The sequence below is a fragment of the Diaphorina citri genome, unplaced genomic scaffold, assembly GCF_000475195.1.
Source record: "Diaphorina citri unplaced genomic scaffold, Diaci psyllid genome assembly version 1.1 scaffold921, whole genome shotgun sequence".
In the NCBI taxonomy this organism is placed as follows: domain Eukaryota; kingdom Metazoa; phylum Arthropoda; class Insecta; order Hemiptera; family Psyllidae; genus Diaphorina; species Diaphorina citri.
The window spans coordinates 72,374-93,359 of record NW_007378352.1 but is presented as its reverse complement, the minus strand read 5'-3'; the positions used below and the strand labels follow the sequence as shown (position 1 = coordinate 93,359).

Here is a 20,986-nt window from a genome sequence, read left to right as displayed (position 1 = left end):
CGGTCTGATGGTCTGAGCGTGATTGACGGGCATAATGTAGGTATCTAGTTGAAGGGTAAGTCTTGGATATTTTTGTGGGTAAGAAGTAAGAAGTGGCACAAGCTCTGCTTATACGGATGGGTATACCATTTATATGAAAAATGTATGTTCTGAGTTTTTTGTCAATCAAATATAAATGGAAACTTGTTAAAAAAAAAAAAAAAGAACAACGGATCTAGTGTTCACTAACGCCTCCTTCCTCTGGCTTTCACAGATCAGCGAAATCGACACAAACGGTCTGGCACTCTCCAACCTCCGTCTCTTCCAAATCATCAACTCCACTCTGGAGACCATTCGACAAAAAAAATAAAAAGGAAACTTTTTAAAAAAAAAAAAAAAAAAAAGAACAACGAATCTAGTGTTCACTAACGCCTCCTTCCTCTGGCTTTCACAGATCAGCGAAATCGACACAAACGGTCTGGCACTCTCCAACCTCCGTCTCTTCCAAATCATCAACTCCACTCTGGAGACCATTCGCCCTCATGGTCTCAACGTCTCCGCCACCTCCATCAATCTGATCTCCAACCGGTTTGGTACACTGCTGTCCAACCAGTCTTTCCTGTTCCAGTCCAACAATGTTCAAGTAAGCACCACAGCTTGAGGTTAAAGTACAAGTTTAGGGGTTGGATGGAAGAGAATGCCTTGGGCATTATTCCCGCCCCTAAGTTAAGATTTTGCCTATAAAAGATATTAATTTGTCAAAGGAAGGCTTTTACAAAATCTCCACCTCGAAATAACACTACTAAATTGTAGAAACTTAGCCTGGTGCCCTGCCGTGCGCTCTGATGTCGCTCTAAAGGTAGAAACTCACTACTATCACGTCATGTCACATGAGCTCAGGTGACGTGAGGGATGAACAAAATTAACTACAAAATATTATAGGAAATCTTTGAACTATCTACATCTTTCTCACTCTCTATGAGTTCAAGTGACGTGATTTTAGTGTGTTTCTATTAAATTCTACCATAACCTCAGCCCCTCGGAGCTGAGCTAAGCTACTTGGGCTGGTCAATAATAAATCGTCCTTTCCTAAAATTTCAGATCACTTTCAACGAGTTCTACTATTTGCCGGACAACCTCCTCAACACCATTGTCACCGACAGGATTAGCTTCCTGAGCAACATCATATTCGATGTGGACCTGGGCGCCTTCCTTCTCAACTTGGACTTGACCACTGTGGTGTTCAAATACAACAAGATCCTCTGCAACTGCCATCCCAATAAGGTAGCATAGCCTTAGGTAGCTTGGAGGGTAGAACGTCTGCCTTGTAAGGGCTAGGATGCAAGTTAAGGTAGAAACACACTACCTACACGTCACGTCACGCGAAGTCATGGGAAGCCAGAAAGATGTAGTTCAAAGTTTACCCATAATATTGTAGGTAATTTCGTTCACGACAAGAAATTACGTATGAGGGAGATAGTGCTGAATCAGGTGTACATTGGGAAGATATGGGCGAGAGGGGTGGACGCTGACTTTGGCGAGGAGGAAGGGATAGGGTCGAGTTTTACGATTCAGTCTTCAAAGGTGAGAAATGAAGTTGTGTTTTCCCTCCGGAATAATTTCCCCTCTTCGGACTCATTTTGACTATATATACTAGAATATTAACAGACGTAGACGAACTGAACGCCACGAAATCCGCCATCGCCAGTGGTGTTTACACAAGGCCAGTAGCTGATGGTCTGCTTTTTACAGTCTTTACCAGTTTACAAGCTTTATCCATTGGACTAACCGTGCCTCCCATCTACTTAATGCCCGCAGTCACGCTCAGACAGTCTGACAAACGCGGTCTCAGAGAGACGGGAAAAGCTTCAGACCCAGGTCTGTCAGACGGTCTGATGGTCTGAGCGTGATTGACGGGCATAATGTAGGTATCTAGTTGAAGGGTAAGTCTTGGATATTTTTGTGGGTAAGAAGTAAGAAGTGGCACAAGCTCTGCTTATACGGATGGGTATACCATTTATATGAAAAATGTATGTTCTGAGTTTTTTGTCAATCAAATATAAATGGAAACTTGTTAAAAAAAAAAAAAAAGAACAACGGATCTAGTGTTCACTAACGCCTCCTTCCTCTGGCTTTCACAGATCAGCGAAATCGACACAAACGGTCTGGCACTCTCCAACCTCCGTCTCTTCCAAATCATCAACTCCACTCTGGAGACCATTCGCCCTCATGGTCTCAACGTCTCCGCCACCTCCATCAATCTGATCTCCAACCGGTTTGGCACACTGCTGTCCAACCAGTCTTTCCTGTTCCAGTCCAACAATGTTCAGGTAAGCACCACAACTTGAGATTAAAATACAAGTCGTTACAAATTTTCACCAGTAAATGGTCTATTCAAATTAAATTATTGATCCCAAGGGAAAGGAAAACCGAGGCCCTTGACAAATAGAATGTGCCTGAAGGCATGTGATGTGTTCTAATCTAATCTACTCGACCCCAAAGTTTATTAATAAAAGACTTCGTCTGACATATTTCCAGAAGGCAAAGTGCTCACGATGCTCGAGCAATTGCCCCTTGGGATGCCCAGAGATTGAGGTTGTCGTTATGTACTGGGTTAGGCTATGCTAGGACATGAAAATAAGGGGGGAAATCGATTCAAGCATAGCCTAACTCAGTACATAACCTGATAACCCACAGCTTTAGAGCCTGTCGAACGCCGAAATGAGGGCTGAAGGTGGCAATCAGCAGAATCCTTCTATGAGTTTGTTTGTGTTTCTACCTTAACCCCAGCCCTTCGGATCATGTAATGTTCTGCATCTGAGCTACTAGGGCTTCTTTTGGGGGCTACTGGATCAGGTCAATAATGAATCTTTTTTCCTAAATTTTCAGATCACTTTCAACGAGTTCTACTATTTGCCGGATAACCTCCTCAACACCATTGTCACCGATAGGATTAGCTTCCTGAGCAACATCATATTCGATGTGGACTTGGGAGCCTTCCTTCTCAACTTGGACTTGACCACTGTGGTGTTCAAATACAACAAGATCCTCTGCAACTGCCATCCTAATAAGGTAACATAGCCTTAAAAAAAAAAAAAAAAAAAAAGTGATAGGGGGAGGGAGGTGTTTTTGTGTAATTGTATAAATTAACAAACGATATAATAACTAATAGCTGACATAATAACTAATATGTAGTTCCTACTAACCTAATCTATACCGATATTACCCATTATCAAAGTAAAAAAAAAAAAACTGATCTGATGACTGACGACTTTGGTGACGAAAAACATCCAATGTGTGCTGCATGTGGTATGTCGGTTTGAAATTCAAAATACCAGGCGTTGACTTGTGATATTAAAACCTTCCATTACCGAGGCACTACATACATACGATAATTATGAGTACCTATCTGGCTATCTATTCCTATCTATTGCTGCGATTTTCAACCGGGGGTACGCGTATCCCTGGGGATACGCGGGAGACACTCCAGGGGTAGCTTGGGAGCCTTCCTTCTCAACTTGGACTTGACCACTGTGGTGTTCAAATACAACAAGATCCTCTGCAACTGCCATCCTAATAAGGTAGCATAGCCTTAGGTAGCTTGGAGGGTAGAGCGTCTGCCTTGTAAGGGCTAGGATGCAAGTTAAGGTAGAAACACACTACCTAGACGTCACGTCACGCGAAGTCATGGGAAGCCAGAAAGATGTAGTTCAAAGTTTACCCATAATATTGTAGGTGATTTCGTTCACGACACGACACGACAATACCTATGATGGAAAAACTTTCAACTATATCTTTCGGAGTCACGTGATGTGATGATAGTGTGTTTCCACCTTGAGGTTTGTTCTCGGAACGGCTGACTTTGTCCTATCCTCTGTCTTCGTACTCCTCTTTTTGCTTTCGGAACTATTAGATCTTAGCAGTTACAGTTCCCTCTGTCAAACCACCTCTTCCTCTTCTTCTTCTTCTTCTTCTTCTTCTTCTTCTTCTTCTTCTTCTTCTTCTTCCTCCTCCTCTTCTCCTCCTCCTCCTCTTCCTCCTCCTCTTCCTATCCTCTGTCTTCGTACTCCTCTTTTTGCTTTCGGGACTATTAGATCTTAGCAGTTACAGTTCCCTCTGTCAAACCACCTCTTCTTCTTCTTCAAGTTCTCTTTTCTTTTTTCCAGGTGTCCTTCCTCAAGCTCAACTACAATTTCCCGGGCATCCAGATCACCAACGAAACGGAAATCATTGTCGACAACTACTGTCTCTCCTACGACCAAATCAGTCTGTTCACCTTCAAAGAACACCTCATCAATGGGACAATGTGCGCGGGCGAAGTCCCTACAACTACTGTCTCTCCTACGACCAAATCAGTCTGTTCACCTTCAAAGAACACCTCATCAATGGGACAATGTGCGCGGGCGAAGTCCCCTACCTGAATACAACGTTGCCAGATGAAACGACCTTGGCGAATGACCTTCAAAACGACCTTGAGAGTTCCTCGTCGCGTGTTAATATGACGCGTGGGGGATTTAGCAGCGGGGGGAGTACTTTGGAAGTGACGCTGTTTAGCTGGGCATTGGCGGGTTGTGTTTTAGTGAGGATATTGTAGGGGGCGAGATCAAACGACCTTGACGAATGATTTTTTTTTTTTTTTTTTTTTTTTTTTTTTTTTAATGTATTGATTGTGTTTAGAACTCAGTAATACCTAACACCTAATGGTACGGATTAAGTACGTGGGATTAAATCTGGGTGCCCAAGGGGTACGCGAGTGAAAAAAGGTTGAAAACCGCTGATCTATTGGTTAGCGATTGGCTCACTTGTTAGGAATTTATCAAGTTCCCCGAGCTCCTAGTCTATTTGCATTGAATAATGGTCATATACCGTGCTTTGCTGATGGCTCAGATGTTAGGAATTTGCTGACGAAGGTCTCTAGTTACTAGAGGTTGGCTGGCCTGTAGAAAAACGACCTTGGCGAATGACCTTCAAAACGACCTTGAGAGTTCCTCGTCGCGTGTTAATATGACGCGTGGGGGATTTAGCAGCGGGGGTAGTACTTTGGAAGTGACGCTGTTCAGCTCGGCATTGGCGGTTTATGTTTTAGTGAGGATATTGTAGGGGGTGAGATCAAACGACATTGACGAATGACCTTGAAAACGACCTTGAGAGTTCCTCGTCGCGGGTGGGGCTTGATGGGGGGTTTAGCAGCGTGGGGTGTACTTTGGAAGTGACGCTGTTGAGTTTGGGCACAGGCGGGTTGTGTTTTAGTGAGGATATTGTAGTGCGGGCCAGATTAAACGACCTTGGCGAACAACCTTGAAAACGACCTTGAGAGTAGCTCGCACTTTGAGCTAGGATGGATCAGTTAGGTAGATCAAGCGTGCCGCCGTGAACGTCAAGAGTTCGAAGCGCCGCCCGGCCTCTATCAACTCGAAACAGAGTTTCATCGTAGGTAATTACAACTTACAATACGGTCTGATGTAAATATTCTGTAAATAAATTTACTGATAGTTTATAAATACCTAGATAGGTTTAGTGTCTACATATAGGTACCTAGTTAAAATAGGTATAGGTATCAAAATGTACTCAGTTAATTTTAAAGGCCTACAGGACTCACAGGAAATAGGGACCTTACCTAGGGTCTTTTCTAAAAACGTACCTATAGAATATGTAAAATAGTAGGTAATACCTAGAAAGTAAAAATGTAAAAATAAAAAAATAATAAAAAAAAATGAGCATTATTGTATTTATGTTTGTCCTAGGACTCCTAGGTCATTTTTTTTTTTTTTTTTTTTAAGTTTTTTTTTTTTTGTCAATATAAATTAATGACAATAATTTTTATTTAACACGCCAAAAATTAATCAGGGTAGGTAGGTACCTAGGTATTTTCATTTTACTTTTTCTGTATTCCGTAGTCCGAAAAAAAAATGGCTTCATTCTCACCTTCTCACTAATCTTGATAATCCACTAGATTTCAACCTCCTTGGGATTCCCCCCGTCGCGTGCTGCCACTATTGCGGACAGCGCGCAAACTAAAAAGATAAACAAAAAACCACTTGATTTTTCATTTGATAACAAAAATTTAAAATTTTGAAAACACCGAAATTTGAAATTCTTTTGGGAAGGGTTCTTGTTCTTGGAACGCCTAGCTGTTATCAGGGAATCTGAGATCTTGTTCATCTTGTCCCAGGGTTTTGACGTTCCCAGTTTTGTTTGACGTGGCAAACACCTGCTGATTTGTCGTAGACAGAAAGCAAAATTCAAAAATGTTGATTGACCATAACCCTTTAGTTCAGACGTTGCTGGGAACGTTGTTCACATGGGGTCTTACAGCAGCTGGAGCAGCCATGGTCATCATTTTCAGTGGAACTCAGGTAAGAATAAACCCACTTGTTCAGAAGTCATGTCAATTTAAGATTGCTACCAAAATAACTGGCACAAACAAGGAGTGACCAGTGTTATTATTCCATACCTTGGCTGGGATTGAACCCATGCCCTCCTGTTTATCAGGTAAGCATATTGGCCTTGACCACTGCACCACCAAGGCTCAGCAGGGAGTATACTAGCTCAGTTTGTCTGAGGGACTTTAAACAGGGAGTAGACCAGCTTAGTCTGACTGGGGAACTTTAATCAGAGAGTAGACTAGCTTAGTCTGACTCGGGGACTACAGGGAGTAGACCAGCTTAGTCTAGCTGAGGGACTTTAAACAGGGAGTAGACCAGCTTAGTCTGCCTAGGAGACTTAAAATAAGAAAGAGGGAAAGAGAGAGATCATATTAGCCTGGCTCAGAGACATTAAACAGAGAGTATACCAGCCTGAATTTCCCTTGCTAAAGAATTAGCAACAAGAATATGTGCAAAGGGCATCCACTCATAAATTTTTTATGCTGCCAATGCTGCCACTGGTCTCTATTTGAATAAATACCCACTCAGCCACAGAGGTCAATGATACCCACTCAGTGAAAAACAACAAGAATGGGATGCAATAGTCCTGCATACTAGACTCTGCACACAGGAATTTTGTCAGAAAATACCCCGTTTCAATGTAATGTACCCACTCAGCCACAACCTCTATGGCTTCCTTTTTGTGTGTTTCCGTTTTGTTTCAGAGAAAATTATTAGACTCAAGTCTTGGGTTTGCTGCGGGTGTCATGCTTGCAGCCTCGTACTGGTCGCTCCTAGCACCCGCAATAGAAATGGCTGAGCAGTCTAGCTTGTACGGAGCCAGAGGGCAGTTTGCGTTCATCCCGGTAGCGGTGGGGTTCTTTTTTGGTGCCCTGTTTGTGTACCTGACCGATTTGATTATATCCTCATGTGGCATTGAATCACCAAATTTTTTATTAGGTAAGATCCAAGCGGTGGGGTTCTTTTTTGGTGCCCTGTTTGTGTACCTGACCGATTTGATTATATCCTCGTGTGGCATTGAATCACCAAATTTTTTATTAGGTAAGATCCAGTTGGTCAATTCAATGGTGTTGAGGGAAGAGAATCTATACCTACTTAGTTGTGTTTTCTGTTGCTATAGGAAAGTGAGAGATGTGAGTTTGATACTGATAGCCAGCCTAGTTAGCTTGTTTGGTAGCATGTCTGCTTTGTAATCACTAGGCCATGAGTTCAATTACCACCCAGGGCATTTTTTATCCTCAACGGATAACGTTTGTTCTCGGAACGGCTGGCTTTCTCCTATCCTGTCTTTTTATCTTTGATCTAGGAGAAAGCTGGCCTTTCCGAGAACGAAGCTTATCTGTTTAGGATAAAGTTCGCCCCGGGCTTGAATCGAACCCGTGACTTATAGCATGCAATGCAGGCTACCCTGCAAACTAACTGGTGACTAAAAAAACCATGTAAAAATAGGATTGTATTTAGGTAGGTAGGAGGTAGGTACCTAGTGCCTACACAGCGATATGATTCCTATGAGTGCCTGGTATCTTTTTGATTATGCAATGTGCCGCATATTAAATTAAATGAATACTCAAGTAGGACAGGTTTTAAAGACAGACATTTCTAATTTCCTAAGCCTTCTCTTTGTACCTACCTATACCTACCTATTTTTTTAATACCTGAAAAGTAGGTAGGTAGGTACCTACATTATTTTATGTGTGACCTACCTTCACCAGCGTATGTTCCCCGAAGCCTATATTTTGGAGCTTTTAGATTACCTACCTTTTTTTTTGCTTAGTTTAAAGTGGCAGGATTCTCAAGATTGAACTCTTCGACCCCAACCACAAGTAGTTCTTTCACCCAATTACCCATGTTATTAACTTGTTCATTCTGTCCTCTGTTTCAGATCCTGATCTTCCAAGACCACTACATCGACTCGATGCTGAACACCACTCATCTAAACATCTCCTCGTGCACGTTCCTTTCACTCCCCATGTCCGGATTTGGCCGTGCCCTTCACCTCCACTATGTGGAAATCAAAAACCTCACCCTCTTCCATCTGGTACCGAACGTCTTTCCCCATCTCCGCCGCCTTTACATAGACAACGTCAAGGAGCTCATTCTAAACACCTTCGCAGGTAATGGTGATATAAGTTGTTTCCTTTAAATCATTTCCTGAAGGCATGTCAGTTGTTAAAACAGAATCATCATTTCACACTTCTTCATGTGGCCCCCGGAAGTGTTTAGTATTGGAAACTTCCGATAATGCACAATTTTTTACATTCTTTCTATACAGAATGGTTCTAGGCTTTTGGTCTTCTGTCCTAATACTGATTACAGAGTAGATGTACATTTTATTGTTGTAATTGGTGATGTGGTGAAGAGTGGATGGTCGAAAGACGAAAAATTATATGGGCTTCCCTGAGAGGAACTTTGAGATTTTGAACTTCACATTTTGCAATACTTTGAGGTCACCGAAACTTTGATAATGGTTATGCAATGTTTTTAATGGACTTTCCGCTGTAATATTACATCACCTTCTCCTAATAATGTATTTTGTGAAATAGCGACTTGGTAAGAGCAGTAGGTACCTATCTTCAAGATGGGTATTTCATCGGCCTTTCTATTATTATTTTGTAGCAATGAAACATCTACTTTGTTGTTAAAACAGAATCATCATTTCACACTTCTTCATGTGGCCCCCGGAAGTGTTTAGTATTGGAAACTTCCGATAATGCACAAATTTTTACATTCTTTCTATACAGAATGGTTCTAGGGCTTTTGGTCTTCTGTCCTAATACTGATTACAGAGTAGATGGTACATTTTATTGTTGTAATATTGGTGATGTGGTGAAGAGTGGATAGTTGAAAGACGAAAAATTAAATGGGCTTCCCTGAGAGGAACTTTGAGATTTTGAACTTCACGTTTTGCAATACTTTGAGGTCACAGAAACTTTGATAATGGTTATGCAATGTTTTTAATGGACTTTCCGCTGTAATATTACGTCACCTTCACCTTCTCCTAATAATGTATTTTGTGAAACAGCGACTTTAGTAAGAGCTGTAGGTACCTATTTTCAAGATGGGTATTTCACCGGCCTTTCTTATTATTATTTTGTAGCAATGAAACATCTACTTCTACTATATTGGGACTTTTAGGGCCTTTGTTATAGGTTATAGCACACCCATTCCGTAGTGTGTTCCTCATCACAGAAAATTACACAATCCCCAGTGAAGGCAATCGGCTAATACGTACCTCGGTCCAGTTTTTCGATAACCCTGTATGAACCCGACACAGATCCCGAAAAGAACACAGGATGTTGATTTAGGATACTCCATCTGTTATCAGGTCGATTTATTTTGGTTGCCTCGAAATTTTGATCTCAATGAGGCGTTTGATAGAGTGATTTAACGCCCCAGGGTGCGGTACTTGGACCATTTCTCAATGATGTAACGTAAAACTTGATATAACGAACCTCAATATAAGGTAAAAGCTTGATATAACGAACCTGGATATAACGTATATCGTGATTTACGAGTATCACGAGGTATAACGAACTTAGATAAAGTATACCTTGATTTAACGTGTAAAAATAAATATAAGTAACTCCATTTTTCTTCCGGTGTATCCATATGAATAATTCGCTTTTTCTGAATTTCCAGACTATTTTTTCAAAGAAATTCTTCAAAAGATGCTCCCAGCACCAAAAGTCGACCTCAACCGCAGCGAAAAAAAGTGCAAAAGACTTGGAGGTGCGGGGCATCGATCCGTCGACCTCAACCGCAGCGAAAAAAAGTGCAAAAGATTTGGAGGTGCGGGGCATCGATCCCCGTACCTCTCGCATGCTAAGCGAGCGCTCTACCATCTGAGCTACACCCCCTGTTGAAGCAGAGAGTCAGGAATATCGTATTTAAATCTCACAACGTGAATGTGCAGAGGAATGTTTCCCCTACTTTCGATGAAAGGTCATTCGAGTGTATGAGAAGAGGGGAAGTGAGACAGGGCAGGTTTGTGTTTAGGGACGTTAATGCAGGCAGTATTTACAGTGTACCCACCCCTCATGATAGGTAAGCAAAGGTATTGCAAACTCTTTTTAAGCTTTTTCAAAGATTTGGTATTAAATAGATTTGGCCGGACCGTACATTTCTCAAGGTCTGGCCCATGGACACTTTTGTGGAAGATGATTAGGTAATTGTGGAAGATGTCTGCAAAATTTCCGCTTCTCAGGGTTAAAAAAATTAAAAGGGTGCCTGGGACTTTACGAACACAGTGTATTTAAAGAGGTTTTTAAAGAGACTCTTCAACACAAATGATGAAAGTTAAATATCAAAATCGAATCTCAAATTATTTGTGGTAAAGAAGAGCATTTTATCAACAAAGATTTGGAGGTGCGGGGCATCGATCCCCGTACCTCTCGCATGCTAAGCGAGCGCTCTACCATCTGAGCTACACCCCCTGTTGAAGGAGAGAGTCAGGAATATCGTATTTAAATCTCACAACGTGAATGTGCAGAGGAATGAACTGGTCGCTCCTAGCACCCGCAATAGAAATGGCTGAGCAGTCTAGCTTGTACGGAGCCAGAGGGCAGTTTGCGTTCATCCCGGTAGCAGTGGGGTTCTTTTTTGGTGCCCTGTTTGTGTACCTGACCGATTTGATTATATCCTCGTGTGGCATTGAATCACCAAATTTTTTACTAGGTGAGATCCAGTTGGTAAATTCAATGGTGTTGAGGGAAGAGAATCTATACCTACTTAGTTGTGTTTTCTGTTGCTATAGGAATGTGAGAGATGTGAGTTTCATACTGATAGCCAGCCTAGTTAGCTTGTTTGGTAGCATGTACTGGTCACTCCTAGCACCCGCAATAGAAATGGCTGAGCAGTCTAGCTTGTACGGAGCCAGAGGGCAGTTTGCGTTCATCCCGGTAGCGGTGGGGTTCTTTTTTGGTGCCCTGTTTGTGTACCTGACCGATTTGATTATATCCTCATGTGGCATTGAATCACCAAATTTTTTACTAGGTAAGATCCAGTTGGTAAATTCAATGGTGTCGAGGGAAGAGAATCTATACCTACTTAGTTGTGTTTTCTGTTGCTATAGGAACGTGAGAGATGTGAGTTTGATACTGATAGCCAGCCTAGTTAGCTTGTTTGGTAGCATGTCTGCTTTGTAAGCACTAGGCCATGGGTTCAATTCCCACCCAGGGCATATTTTATCCTCAACGAATAACGTTTGTTCTCGGAATGGCTGGCTTTCTCCTATCCTGTCTTTTTATCTTTGATCTTGGGATGATAAGACCTTAGCGTTCACAGCTCTCTTTCTCTCTGCTGATTTCTTATGTTTCTTTCTGAGAGAAATATTTCAGCAAGTCTCTCTCTCTCTCTCTCTCTCTCTCTCTCTGAGTAGCCTTTGAAACTGCCCCGGGCCCCGCGGGGGGCTAATCCGGCCCTGAGGATACCAACCCGAAATTTCCCTTGCTAAAGAAATAGCAAAGTTTGAGTGCGAAGAGGGCATCCACTCGTAAAATTTGTATCCAAAAATTCCAAAACCAAATGTCAGCCCAAAGCAATCACCCTAGGTAGGGCTGATTGAGAGGCTAATAATAATAATAATAATAATAATAATAATAATAAAAATACATACACACGAAAACAAGTAAACAAGAATGTAGTTTAGGGGACTTTAAGCAGGGAGGATACCAGCCTGAATTTCCCTTGCTAAAGACATAGCAAAGTTTGAGTGCCAAGAGGGCATCCACTCGTAAAATTTGCATCCAAAAATTCCAAAACCAAATGTCAGCCCAAAGCAATCACCCTACTAGGCAGGGCTGATTGAGAGGCCGACGAAAAACGCCGACCCGTCTGTACACGGGAAAAGGCTAAGAAAAAGAAGAAGATTACAGTAGAAACTCGATGTAACGTAAAACTTGATATAACGAACCTCAATATAAGGTAAAAGCTTGATATAACGAACCTGGATATAACGTATATCGTGATTTATCACGAGGTATAACGAACTTAGATAAAGTATACCTTGATTTAACGTGTAAAATATAAGTAACTCCATTATTTTCTCTTCTGGTGTATCCATATCAATAATTCGCTTTTTCTGAATTCAACTGTACCATTCCTGCTCCGTCCTCACACTCAATCAATCTCAACTTCTTCCTCGAACCTCTCATTCTCATTGAAATCGCCCGCACCAAAGTAAACCTTATAATATAAAGTATACTTACCTTGATTTAACGTATAAAATATAAGTAACTCCATTTCTCTTCCGGTGTAGCCATATCAATAATTCGCTTTTTCTGAATTTCCAGACTATTTTTTCAAAGAAATTCTTCAAAAGACGCTCCCAGCACCAAAAGTCGACCTCAACCGCAGCGAAAAAAAGTGTAAAAGAACCCCCTGTTGAAGGAGAGAGTCAGGAATATCGTATTTAAATCTCACAACGTGAATGTGCAGAGGAATGATTCCCCTACTTTCGATGAAAGGTCATTCGAGTGTATGAGAAGAGGGGAAGTGAGACAGGGCAGGTTTGTGTTTAGGGACGTTAAAGAGGGACAGTAACCAGCAGGGTCTTTTTGTGGACTTTTTCGAGGGGGATGTATAGGAATTTTGCCCCACTACCTGGTTTTGTGAAAAAAGAGGGGACAGTGAAAAATCGATATTTCTTTACAAGGTATGTATTCCTGAAGAACAGGGGGTTCTAGATGTGTCACAAAATTATCTGATAACTTTTTGCTTGAGTTGTTTTCTTTGAATGAAACCTAGCTATGTCTTGATTTTTACCTTGTGAATATTCAGGTGAAAGCTCACTATGAGAATTCTGCCCATTTTCAAGGATGGTATTTGGGCCATTGATATCACAATCGGTGAGCTACGAACGTCATGGAATTCTAAACTTTGAATGGGTCCAAGCCACGAGCTGTGGCCTTAGTTGGGGACCTCTTATCGGACAATGTACCCGAACATGGACAAAACGGAAGTGGAAGAGTATACGCTGAGATATGAGAGGGGCTGAATTTTCAAGGCTGAACAAGCCCTTTCTAGATTACCTGAGGAAAAGGATTTTTTGAATCTCACTGAAGTCCTTCCCAACTTCCCATTTACCTAACGAAGTGGACTTTAAATTTTAACTGCACAATTTTGCTAGTCCATCCACTTTACTATTCTTTTCTTTTCTATTATAGTTCTCGCGAATATCCTATTTTGTTGAAATTTGGTACATTTGGAGGGGCTGAGGTTCAGTTTTTCATTCATAAGTTGCTCGGAGCTACAGTGTGCCCAAAAAAGTAGGGCAAATCCTGACGTATAATCATCTTTTTCTTGTGATTTCTTAACTTCGTTGGATTTAAGGTACCATTTAAGATTGAGATGCACAAAAATTAGGGCAAATACTGGCGTATAATCATCTTTTTCTTGTGATTTCTCCATTTCTTTAGCCTTAAGATACCGTTTAAGATTGAAATGCCTTAAGATAAATGGTTAAGGCTAAAAAAAATTGAGACATCACATTGATCTCAGGTACTATATATTAATATATTATGCTTTGTGCAAAACAATCCCTACAATCTTCTGCACTTATTCCTGTGTTCAGGCGGGGTCGGATCTTTTCGTCAATCAGGCCCTAGGGTGATTGCTTTGGGCTGACATTGTACGTTTTTGACTTTTACAAAAAAAATTACGAGCGGATTTCAAGTGAAAATTTTTTTTTTACAAACACTGTCCAGAAACGATCTTATAGCGGAGCGTGAGCGTCCTTTTTGTAGTGTCCGTGGTACATATTAATTCATTGAGTGATGCTATTTGTGAACATGCTATAATCCAATATCTTGAAAGTTTGACTTACGTCATTTGACAGGATATATGGGGGCGCCGAATGAGCTGATTTAGTTCCAGTTCGACCTCAGTGGTGTAGTGGTTGGTGCGGTAGACTTCAGATCTGGAGGTTGACCTAGGTTTTCATGCTCATGACAGGTCTGTCAGGTCTGTCATATAGTCGGAACGTGTGTGGCCAGTATGGTGGAAAAAGCCTGAAACCTAGGTCTGTCAGACAGTCAGACGGTCTCAGTGTAAGTGTCGGGCATTAGCTTAGATTAGAGGAGGAGAACTATCGATAGTCGGCGCCATCGATAGTTTTTTGTATTACATATTTTCCTTGTTTCTAAAGGTCTTATCCCCCCAAAAGACCTAACCTAACCTAACCTAATTTAAAGAAAATTATTAACTGGACACGTATTAATTTAGGTCACGGGGTTTTATTTCAACATTTTTTTTTTACACTTTTCACTTCTAAAACAAGCAAAACAAACGAAAAATGGGCAGGAAAAAACTATCGAAAACTATCGATAGTCAAGCCTCAACTATCGATAGCGTTCGATAGTCAAAACTATCGATAGTGCTATCGATAGTTCTCCTCCTCTAGCTTAGATGCGTAGAAGCTTAAACCGTTCTTTAGGTCTGTTTGCCCCTACACCTAATCCTCGGTGTGGGTTATTTGTGTACGAGGGCAGTTAAGTACCGGGCTCAACTTAAAATTCCCCCAAATCCCTCAGTCCCTCATGATTTGAGCGTAACCCTGTAACATGGCATGCTATGCCACGGCAGGAAGCAGGGCATACACCGGGGGGATCTGGCATGTTATCAGAGACACACACGAGGTTTGTTTTGTTTTTGACCTCAATAGAGCTTTTTTTCTCGTACGTATCAAATTTGGTGAAGTTTGTACCCACGTTGGTCAGCAGGTTTTGATTTCTATTTAGGGATTTGGCTGATAACTCATTTTTACACCATTAGGCAGAAAAGAACCATCCATAAGGCAGTTCCTCTTATGGATGGTTCTTTTTTGCTGAATGCTGTCCATTTTGTTCATTTAGTAAAAATTAAGTGGGCTGATAACTTACTTATTCATGACGTAGAAATTAGAGATAATGAGAGGCCTCTAGGTAAAAGCCATTTTTGAAGAAACGAAGTGAGCCGAAGGATTTTTTGCTACAAAATGCTTCAATACATGACAAAACCTCCAATAATATCGTAGTGTGAGCCTTCCACTCACAGTAACCTAATAGGAACTGGAGAAGTGAAATCCTTGCAGTCACCAGCAGAACACTGTGTGTGAGGAATTTGGCCTTATGAGGAATGCAGCCTGGCAAACCTTTCTGCAGTTGGAATCCTAGTGCCACCAGGGCCGGATGCAGGCCCGTTAATAGTGGTTAATTCGTACAGACTTCATAAATGAAATTCCAAGGGGCGGGATTAATACCTGAATTGCCTGAGCCATTCTCTTCCATCCAACCCTTGAATGAGATCATTGTCATACGGTAACGCGACTTTATTAGTTCAATCGCCGATATCTTATGCGGGTGAGTTATACAAACGAAATGCATTGTTCTTTATTAATGATAATTTCTCTTATTTTGTTCCGCGGACATTGCTGAGTAGCTTAATCCCATTTGGCATTTAAGGGTTTCCTTAGAACTCCTTTTCGAACAAATTCTACGGTTACTGCTTACTGAACTATAAGTATGTATTTTCCCCCTCCTGTATCAAAAACGGACATATCCTATTTGTTTTTTGAGGGCCACCTAAGGGCTTTTTTTTTTTTGATAATTCTACAGCTCTTAGAATCACCAGCAGTTAATCTTGTAAACCTCGGGCTAACACTTAAATCCAGTCCTGGCCTCTCAAGACCCTGTCTGTTCGATTAGAGACCGAGGTAGCAAGTGTGTGTGTGATAGTTATGTTGGGATTCCTGGCCAGTGACGTGTGGAATTCACGGAATGTCCTATCTCTGCCGAGAATGCACGCACCGTCATAAATTCCTGGCGTCAGAGTTATTTTTCATTCATTCTCTCCAAACAAAATGATTCTAGGAAACGTAAACGCCTCGTGTAGAGTGCTATTTATAGGAGTGATTTTCCCTGTGATTTTGCTCATTAGCGAGGATTTTCAATGTAAAACATTCTGCACCACTAGATTCAACTGCATTTAGCACTGGTCTTTTACTCGTGGACCGGACCTTACCACTTGGCTATTGATCTGAGAATTCTTGGGCTGGAGCTTACCAGAGTATTTTTCAAGTCCTCTATGTACATATACCCTACGCTACCTCAATTTGGTCGTCGTTCCATGGCTTCTTCTTTTATCTTTTAAGAGGTTTGACAGAGGGAACTGTAACTGCTATGGTCTTATCGTCCCGAAATCGAAGAGAGAAGGAAGACAGGATAGGAAAAAGCCAGCCGTTCCGAGAACGAACATTATCCCATCAGCTTAGTTGGTAGGATAAAATCCGCCCGGGCGGATTTTATCCTACCAACTAAGCTAACTAGGCTGGCAAAAAAGATCTTTTATTTTCACTGCCCTGACGCAAAGACCAGTCCCTATAATATTTGGTTCATCTACTACACCTCAAAGTTTCCATTATTTTCCCTCAAGTCAAACCATTTTTTTTTTATCAAACAATGTAAAACAAATTCAAACAATACCAACTTGGTAAAACTCTCACCCTGCCTCCTCCCCTGATAACGAACGTGTGAAGTGCTGAAGTTCAGTAGAATCATTTCAGCTAAGGTTACACTTCTTGGGTTTGACAGAGGGAACTTTAACTGCTATGGTCTTATCGTCCCGAAATCGAAGAGAGAAGGAAGACAGGATAGGAGAAAGCCAGCCGTTCCGAGAACGAACATTATCCCATCAGGATAAAATCCGCCCCGGGCGGGAATTGAACCCGCGGCCTAGCGCTTACAAGGCAGACGCACTACCAACTAAGCTAACTAGGCTGGCTTCCATGACTTCAAATGTTCTGAAATCCTTCTACTTTGGTCTGTCATTATTTATGGAGGCACGATCACGAGTGTATCCCCTACGCTACCTTGAGTTCCGGTCAATTAATGTGGCGCTGGCGCTACACAGTTCCCAATGGGAAGTGGTAGGTGTGCATGGGATTTAACCCTTGTAGTGCCCGCCTCTCACGCTCAGACCGCCAGACTCAGACAGACTCAGGTCTCAAACTCTCGAGCTTTTTCCGCCACACACGCTTTCCGTCAGACGGTCTAAGTAAGTGGCTGAAATAGTGCTTTGAAATTAAATTACTCCCAAGGGCAAGGTAAACCCAGACCCTTGACAAGTCGACAGTGCCTGAAGGCATGTGATGTGTTCCAATCCACTCGACCCCAGAGTGTGAAAGACCTGACCAGAGTGTGAAAGGGACTCACGGGACGCGCATGCTACGGCACAGACTACACGGGTCTGATCTGGCAGTTGTTTCATTGCTACGAAATAAAAAACGGCCAGGAGGCGGTTTTTTTTTGCCTTAGCAGGAAATGCCCCACCATGGTCACAGTGGAGGCGGTAAAACACTCAACCTCTCTTTTTTATCATGAGATTTTGAGATTGGTTGAGACCCCTTGAAAGCACCGTGGATTAAACGTAATCTTCATCTACATGCTCTCTCTATCGGGACTCCCACTAAGTTCCTGTCTTGAGAGTCCTCTTACCTTCTTACCAGAATAGATATGAAACTCTAAACTTCTCAATTCCTTTGAATGGACCACTGACACTATAAAATAAGATCACTTAAGACCACTCCTCACGGGACGCGCATGCTACGGCACAGACTACACGGGTCTGATCTGGCAGTTGTTTCATTGCTACGAAATAAAAAACGGCCAGGAGGTGGTTTTTTTTGCCTTAGCAGGGAATGCCCCATCATGGCCACAGTGGAGGCGGTAAAACACTCAACCTCTCTTTTTTAACATGAGATTTTGAGATTGGTTGAGACCCCTTGAAAGCACCGTGGATTAAACGTAATTTTCATCTACATGCTCTCTCTATCGGGACTCCCACTACGTTCCTGTCTTGAGAGTCCTCTTACCAGAATAGATATGAAACTCTGAACTTCTCAATTCCTTTGAATGGACCACTGACACTATAAAATAAGATCACTTAAGACCACTCACACTATAAAATGAGACCCCTTCACACCACCGTGGGTTAAACGTAGTCTTCCTCTACATGGTCCGTGTATTGGGACTCCCACTAAGTTCCTGTGTTAGCTGCTTAGCATGTAGGTGACACATCATCTTAATAAGGTAAAACCCTGGGCCCGGACACTCCACCTTCGCCAGGCTAGGTCGATGGAATTCAGGTCAGATTGAAACCATGAATTTATTCTTGTACTAGTGGTTGATTGACATCCGTCCTTTGTACGGGATCAGCGCGGCGTAAGAGGCATGATTTGCGGCATGAATTTTATTCAAAGTTAATTCTAAACAACACACAACACACGCTCACATATTGTTGTTTTGTTTCAAAGATAAGCGCGGGCCCATTCTTAATTCTTGAATTTATTGTCTTCTCAAAGCCGATGTGGTTGACTGCCAAATTTGGATTTTAGTGACTTGGCCTTCTTCTCGAACTTATTTGTTTTCTTTTCTTCGTGTTCTTCTTCATCTTCTTTTTCGCCTTCTTCTTTGCCTTTGATCCTATCGGTTGAATAAGTTTGTAGGATTGTTTTGAACTCTCCTCCTCCATATTTTTATTCCAAACTTGGACATGATTTCATTATCCTGAGTGTGTGTGGAGAATTCAAAATCACGAAGGTTTGGTGAATCCTGAGTTGTCAAAGTTTCGGCCAATTTTAAATCCTACGATTTTTTTTTCACGAATTGTGCTGTCAAATAGCATTTTCAAAGAAAAAGGAAAGTAAAAAGATGTGTTATTGTAGCAAATGTCTTTCCCTGATTAGATTAGGATTCGAACTCCAGATTCTTTTCTGTTAGATAGTCATCCATTTTTCTGTTACAGAGTCAGCCATGCAGGTAGAAAATTTCTGTTTCAATGAAACAGAGAGACACTCTGTATGTCTGAACCGGCATGTAGGTATCCCACTAGTCAATGCCCATATAAACACATTCCTAATCAATATAATGTATTGTAGATGTAAATACACCAGGGAATCAGTGATGTGGGATCGATTTGAAGAGGTTTGGTAGAGGAAACTGTAACTGCTATGGTCTTATCGTCCCGAAATTGAAGAGAGAAGGAAGACAGGATAGGAGAAAGCCAGCCGTCAGGATAAAATCCGCCCCGGGCGGGAATCGAACCCGCGGCCTATGTCAAAATCGAAAAGGACAGGATAGAAGAAAGCCAGCCGTTCTGAGAAGGAACATTATCTGTTTGGGATAATGTTCGGTCTTAGCTAGAATAAAGCCCGGGGCGCGGCGTAGCACTTGCAAGGCAGACGCACACGAAAATTCCGTGCCAATACAAAATTTAAAGTAAAATTTGGTACTAAAATTTAAATCAAAATTTGGTACCGAAAATTCCGTAACAAACAGGAAGATTTGGTACCGAAAATTCAGCCTGATTTCCTCAATTTTGTCAAAAGATTACGACTGCCATCAAAACCGAAGAGGTCATTTGCCTGATTATTGTTCCATACATAATTTCAGAATGTTTACTTCTCAAATCATGTAAGAAATCTATTTTTTCCATGGAAAACTATGCTTTATTAAGTCAGCAAATCTTGCGTTCTTATTGGGACACCCTTTAAAAGAAAAATCAGAAAACCATTTCCTCAAATCATTTCCAATATTACTCCAGATTTTTTACTTTACAACTAACTGTAATTAAACTCACATGAAGGGGTAAACGCTTCGATGTGCGAAACACTTCATCACAAGACATGAAAATGTACCTGATCCACTCGACCCCAAACTCTTTGAGTTTGTAACTCAATTGTGGGAGTAAATAACCCGTTCAAGTGTGCCACGTTAGCTCTAGGTGACCCTGTAGACTCTATCTATGGCACATCTATGTATATCCTATCTCTACGCCACGTCTCAAAGCATAGTCTAGGCTCACACCTAGCATTCCTCAAGCCACAGCCCTGCATATGAACTGCACATTGGAACTTGTGCCAATATTGAGTCTAGGCTCACACCTAGCATTCCTCAAGCCACAGCCCTGCATATGAACTGCACATTGGAACTTGTGCCAATATTGATTTTAATTTACAAACCCCTTAAAAAAAAAAAAAAAAAAAAAAAAACAATGAAAAGGATGGAGAAAATTATAAATATAAGAAAGATATTATTGGTAATAGCCACCAAAGAGGTTGCCACTATCCCGTCCTTTGTACGGAATCAGCGCGGCGTAAGAGGCATGATTTTGAAGCTCCGCCATTTTGAATCGGGATAAAATGTGAAAATTTCAAGTAGCCTATGTAACCTCAGTGCTCTTCTTTTGTCACGACAAACAAAAACAGGAAGGAAAGCCAACCTAGAGAGTAGCGCGTTTTCAAGATAAGACCTCTGTTTCAAAACTAAATCAAATCTATTCTCATTATCATTAGATTTGGAACGCATCAACATATTTATCAATGAAAACATGAAAGATTTTGTCATCCAGCACCTCCCACATCCTGAAGGACATTGAAGAAACCCCAAAAGAAGTCATCCAATTTCCTAAGAGAAAAAAACAATTTATTGAAAAACATGTAATATTTTTTCCACACGTAGCCTTGCTAAAGCTTGTAAATAAACAAATAAAATAATAATCGTTAAAGATTCCTTTAGCAGGGACTTTCCTGAAGGACATTGAAGAAACCCCAAAAGAAGTCATCCAATTTCCTAAGAGAAAAAAACAAT

General features: G+C 41.4%; 1 protein-coding gene and 2 non-coding genes across 3 annotated transcripts; 1 reads left to right on the top strand and 2 right to left on the bottom strand.

Moving 5' to 3' along the window:
• The first annotated feature begins 6,013 nt into the window (after positions 1-6,013).
• LOC113468999 (zinc transporter ZIP11-like) lies at positions 6,014-20,774 on the top strand. Its single transcript, XM_026826374.1, has 4 exons — positions 6,014-6,335; positions 7,070-7,131; positions 10,867-11,039; positions 20,692-20,774. The coding sequence occupies exons 1-4, from the start codon at positions 6,228-6,230 to the stop codon at positions 20,772-20,774; spliced, it is 426 nt and encodes a 141-aa protein (XP_026682175.1). The 5' UTR covers positions 6,014-6,227.
• On the bottom strand, positions 10,150-10,222 carry Trnaa-agc. Its single transcript has one exon. It is a non-coding gene; the product is annotated as a tRNA-Ala (tRNA).
• Trnaa-agc lies at positions 10,726-10,798 on the bottom strand. The gene has a single exon. It is a non-coding gene; the product is annotated as a tRNA-Ala (tRNA).
• Positions 20,775-20,986: the final 212 nt, after the last annotated feature.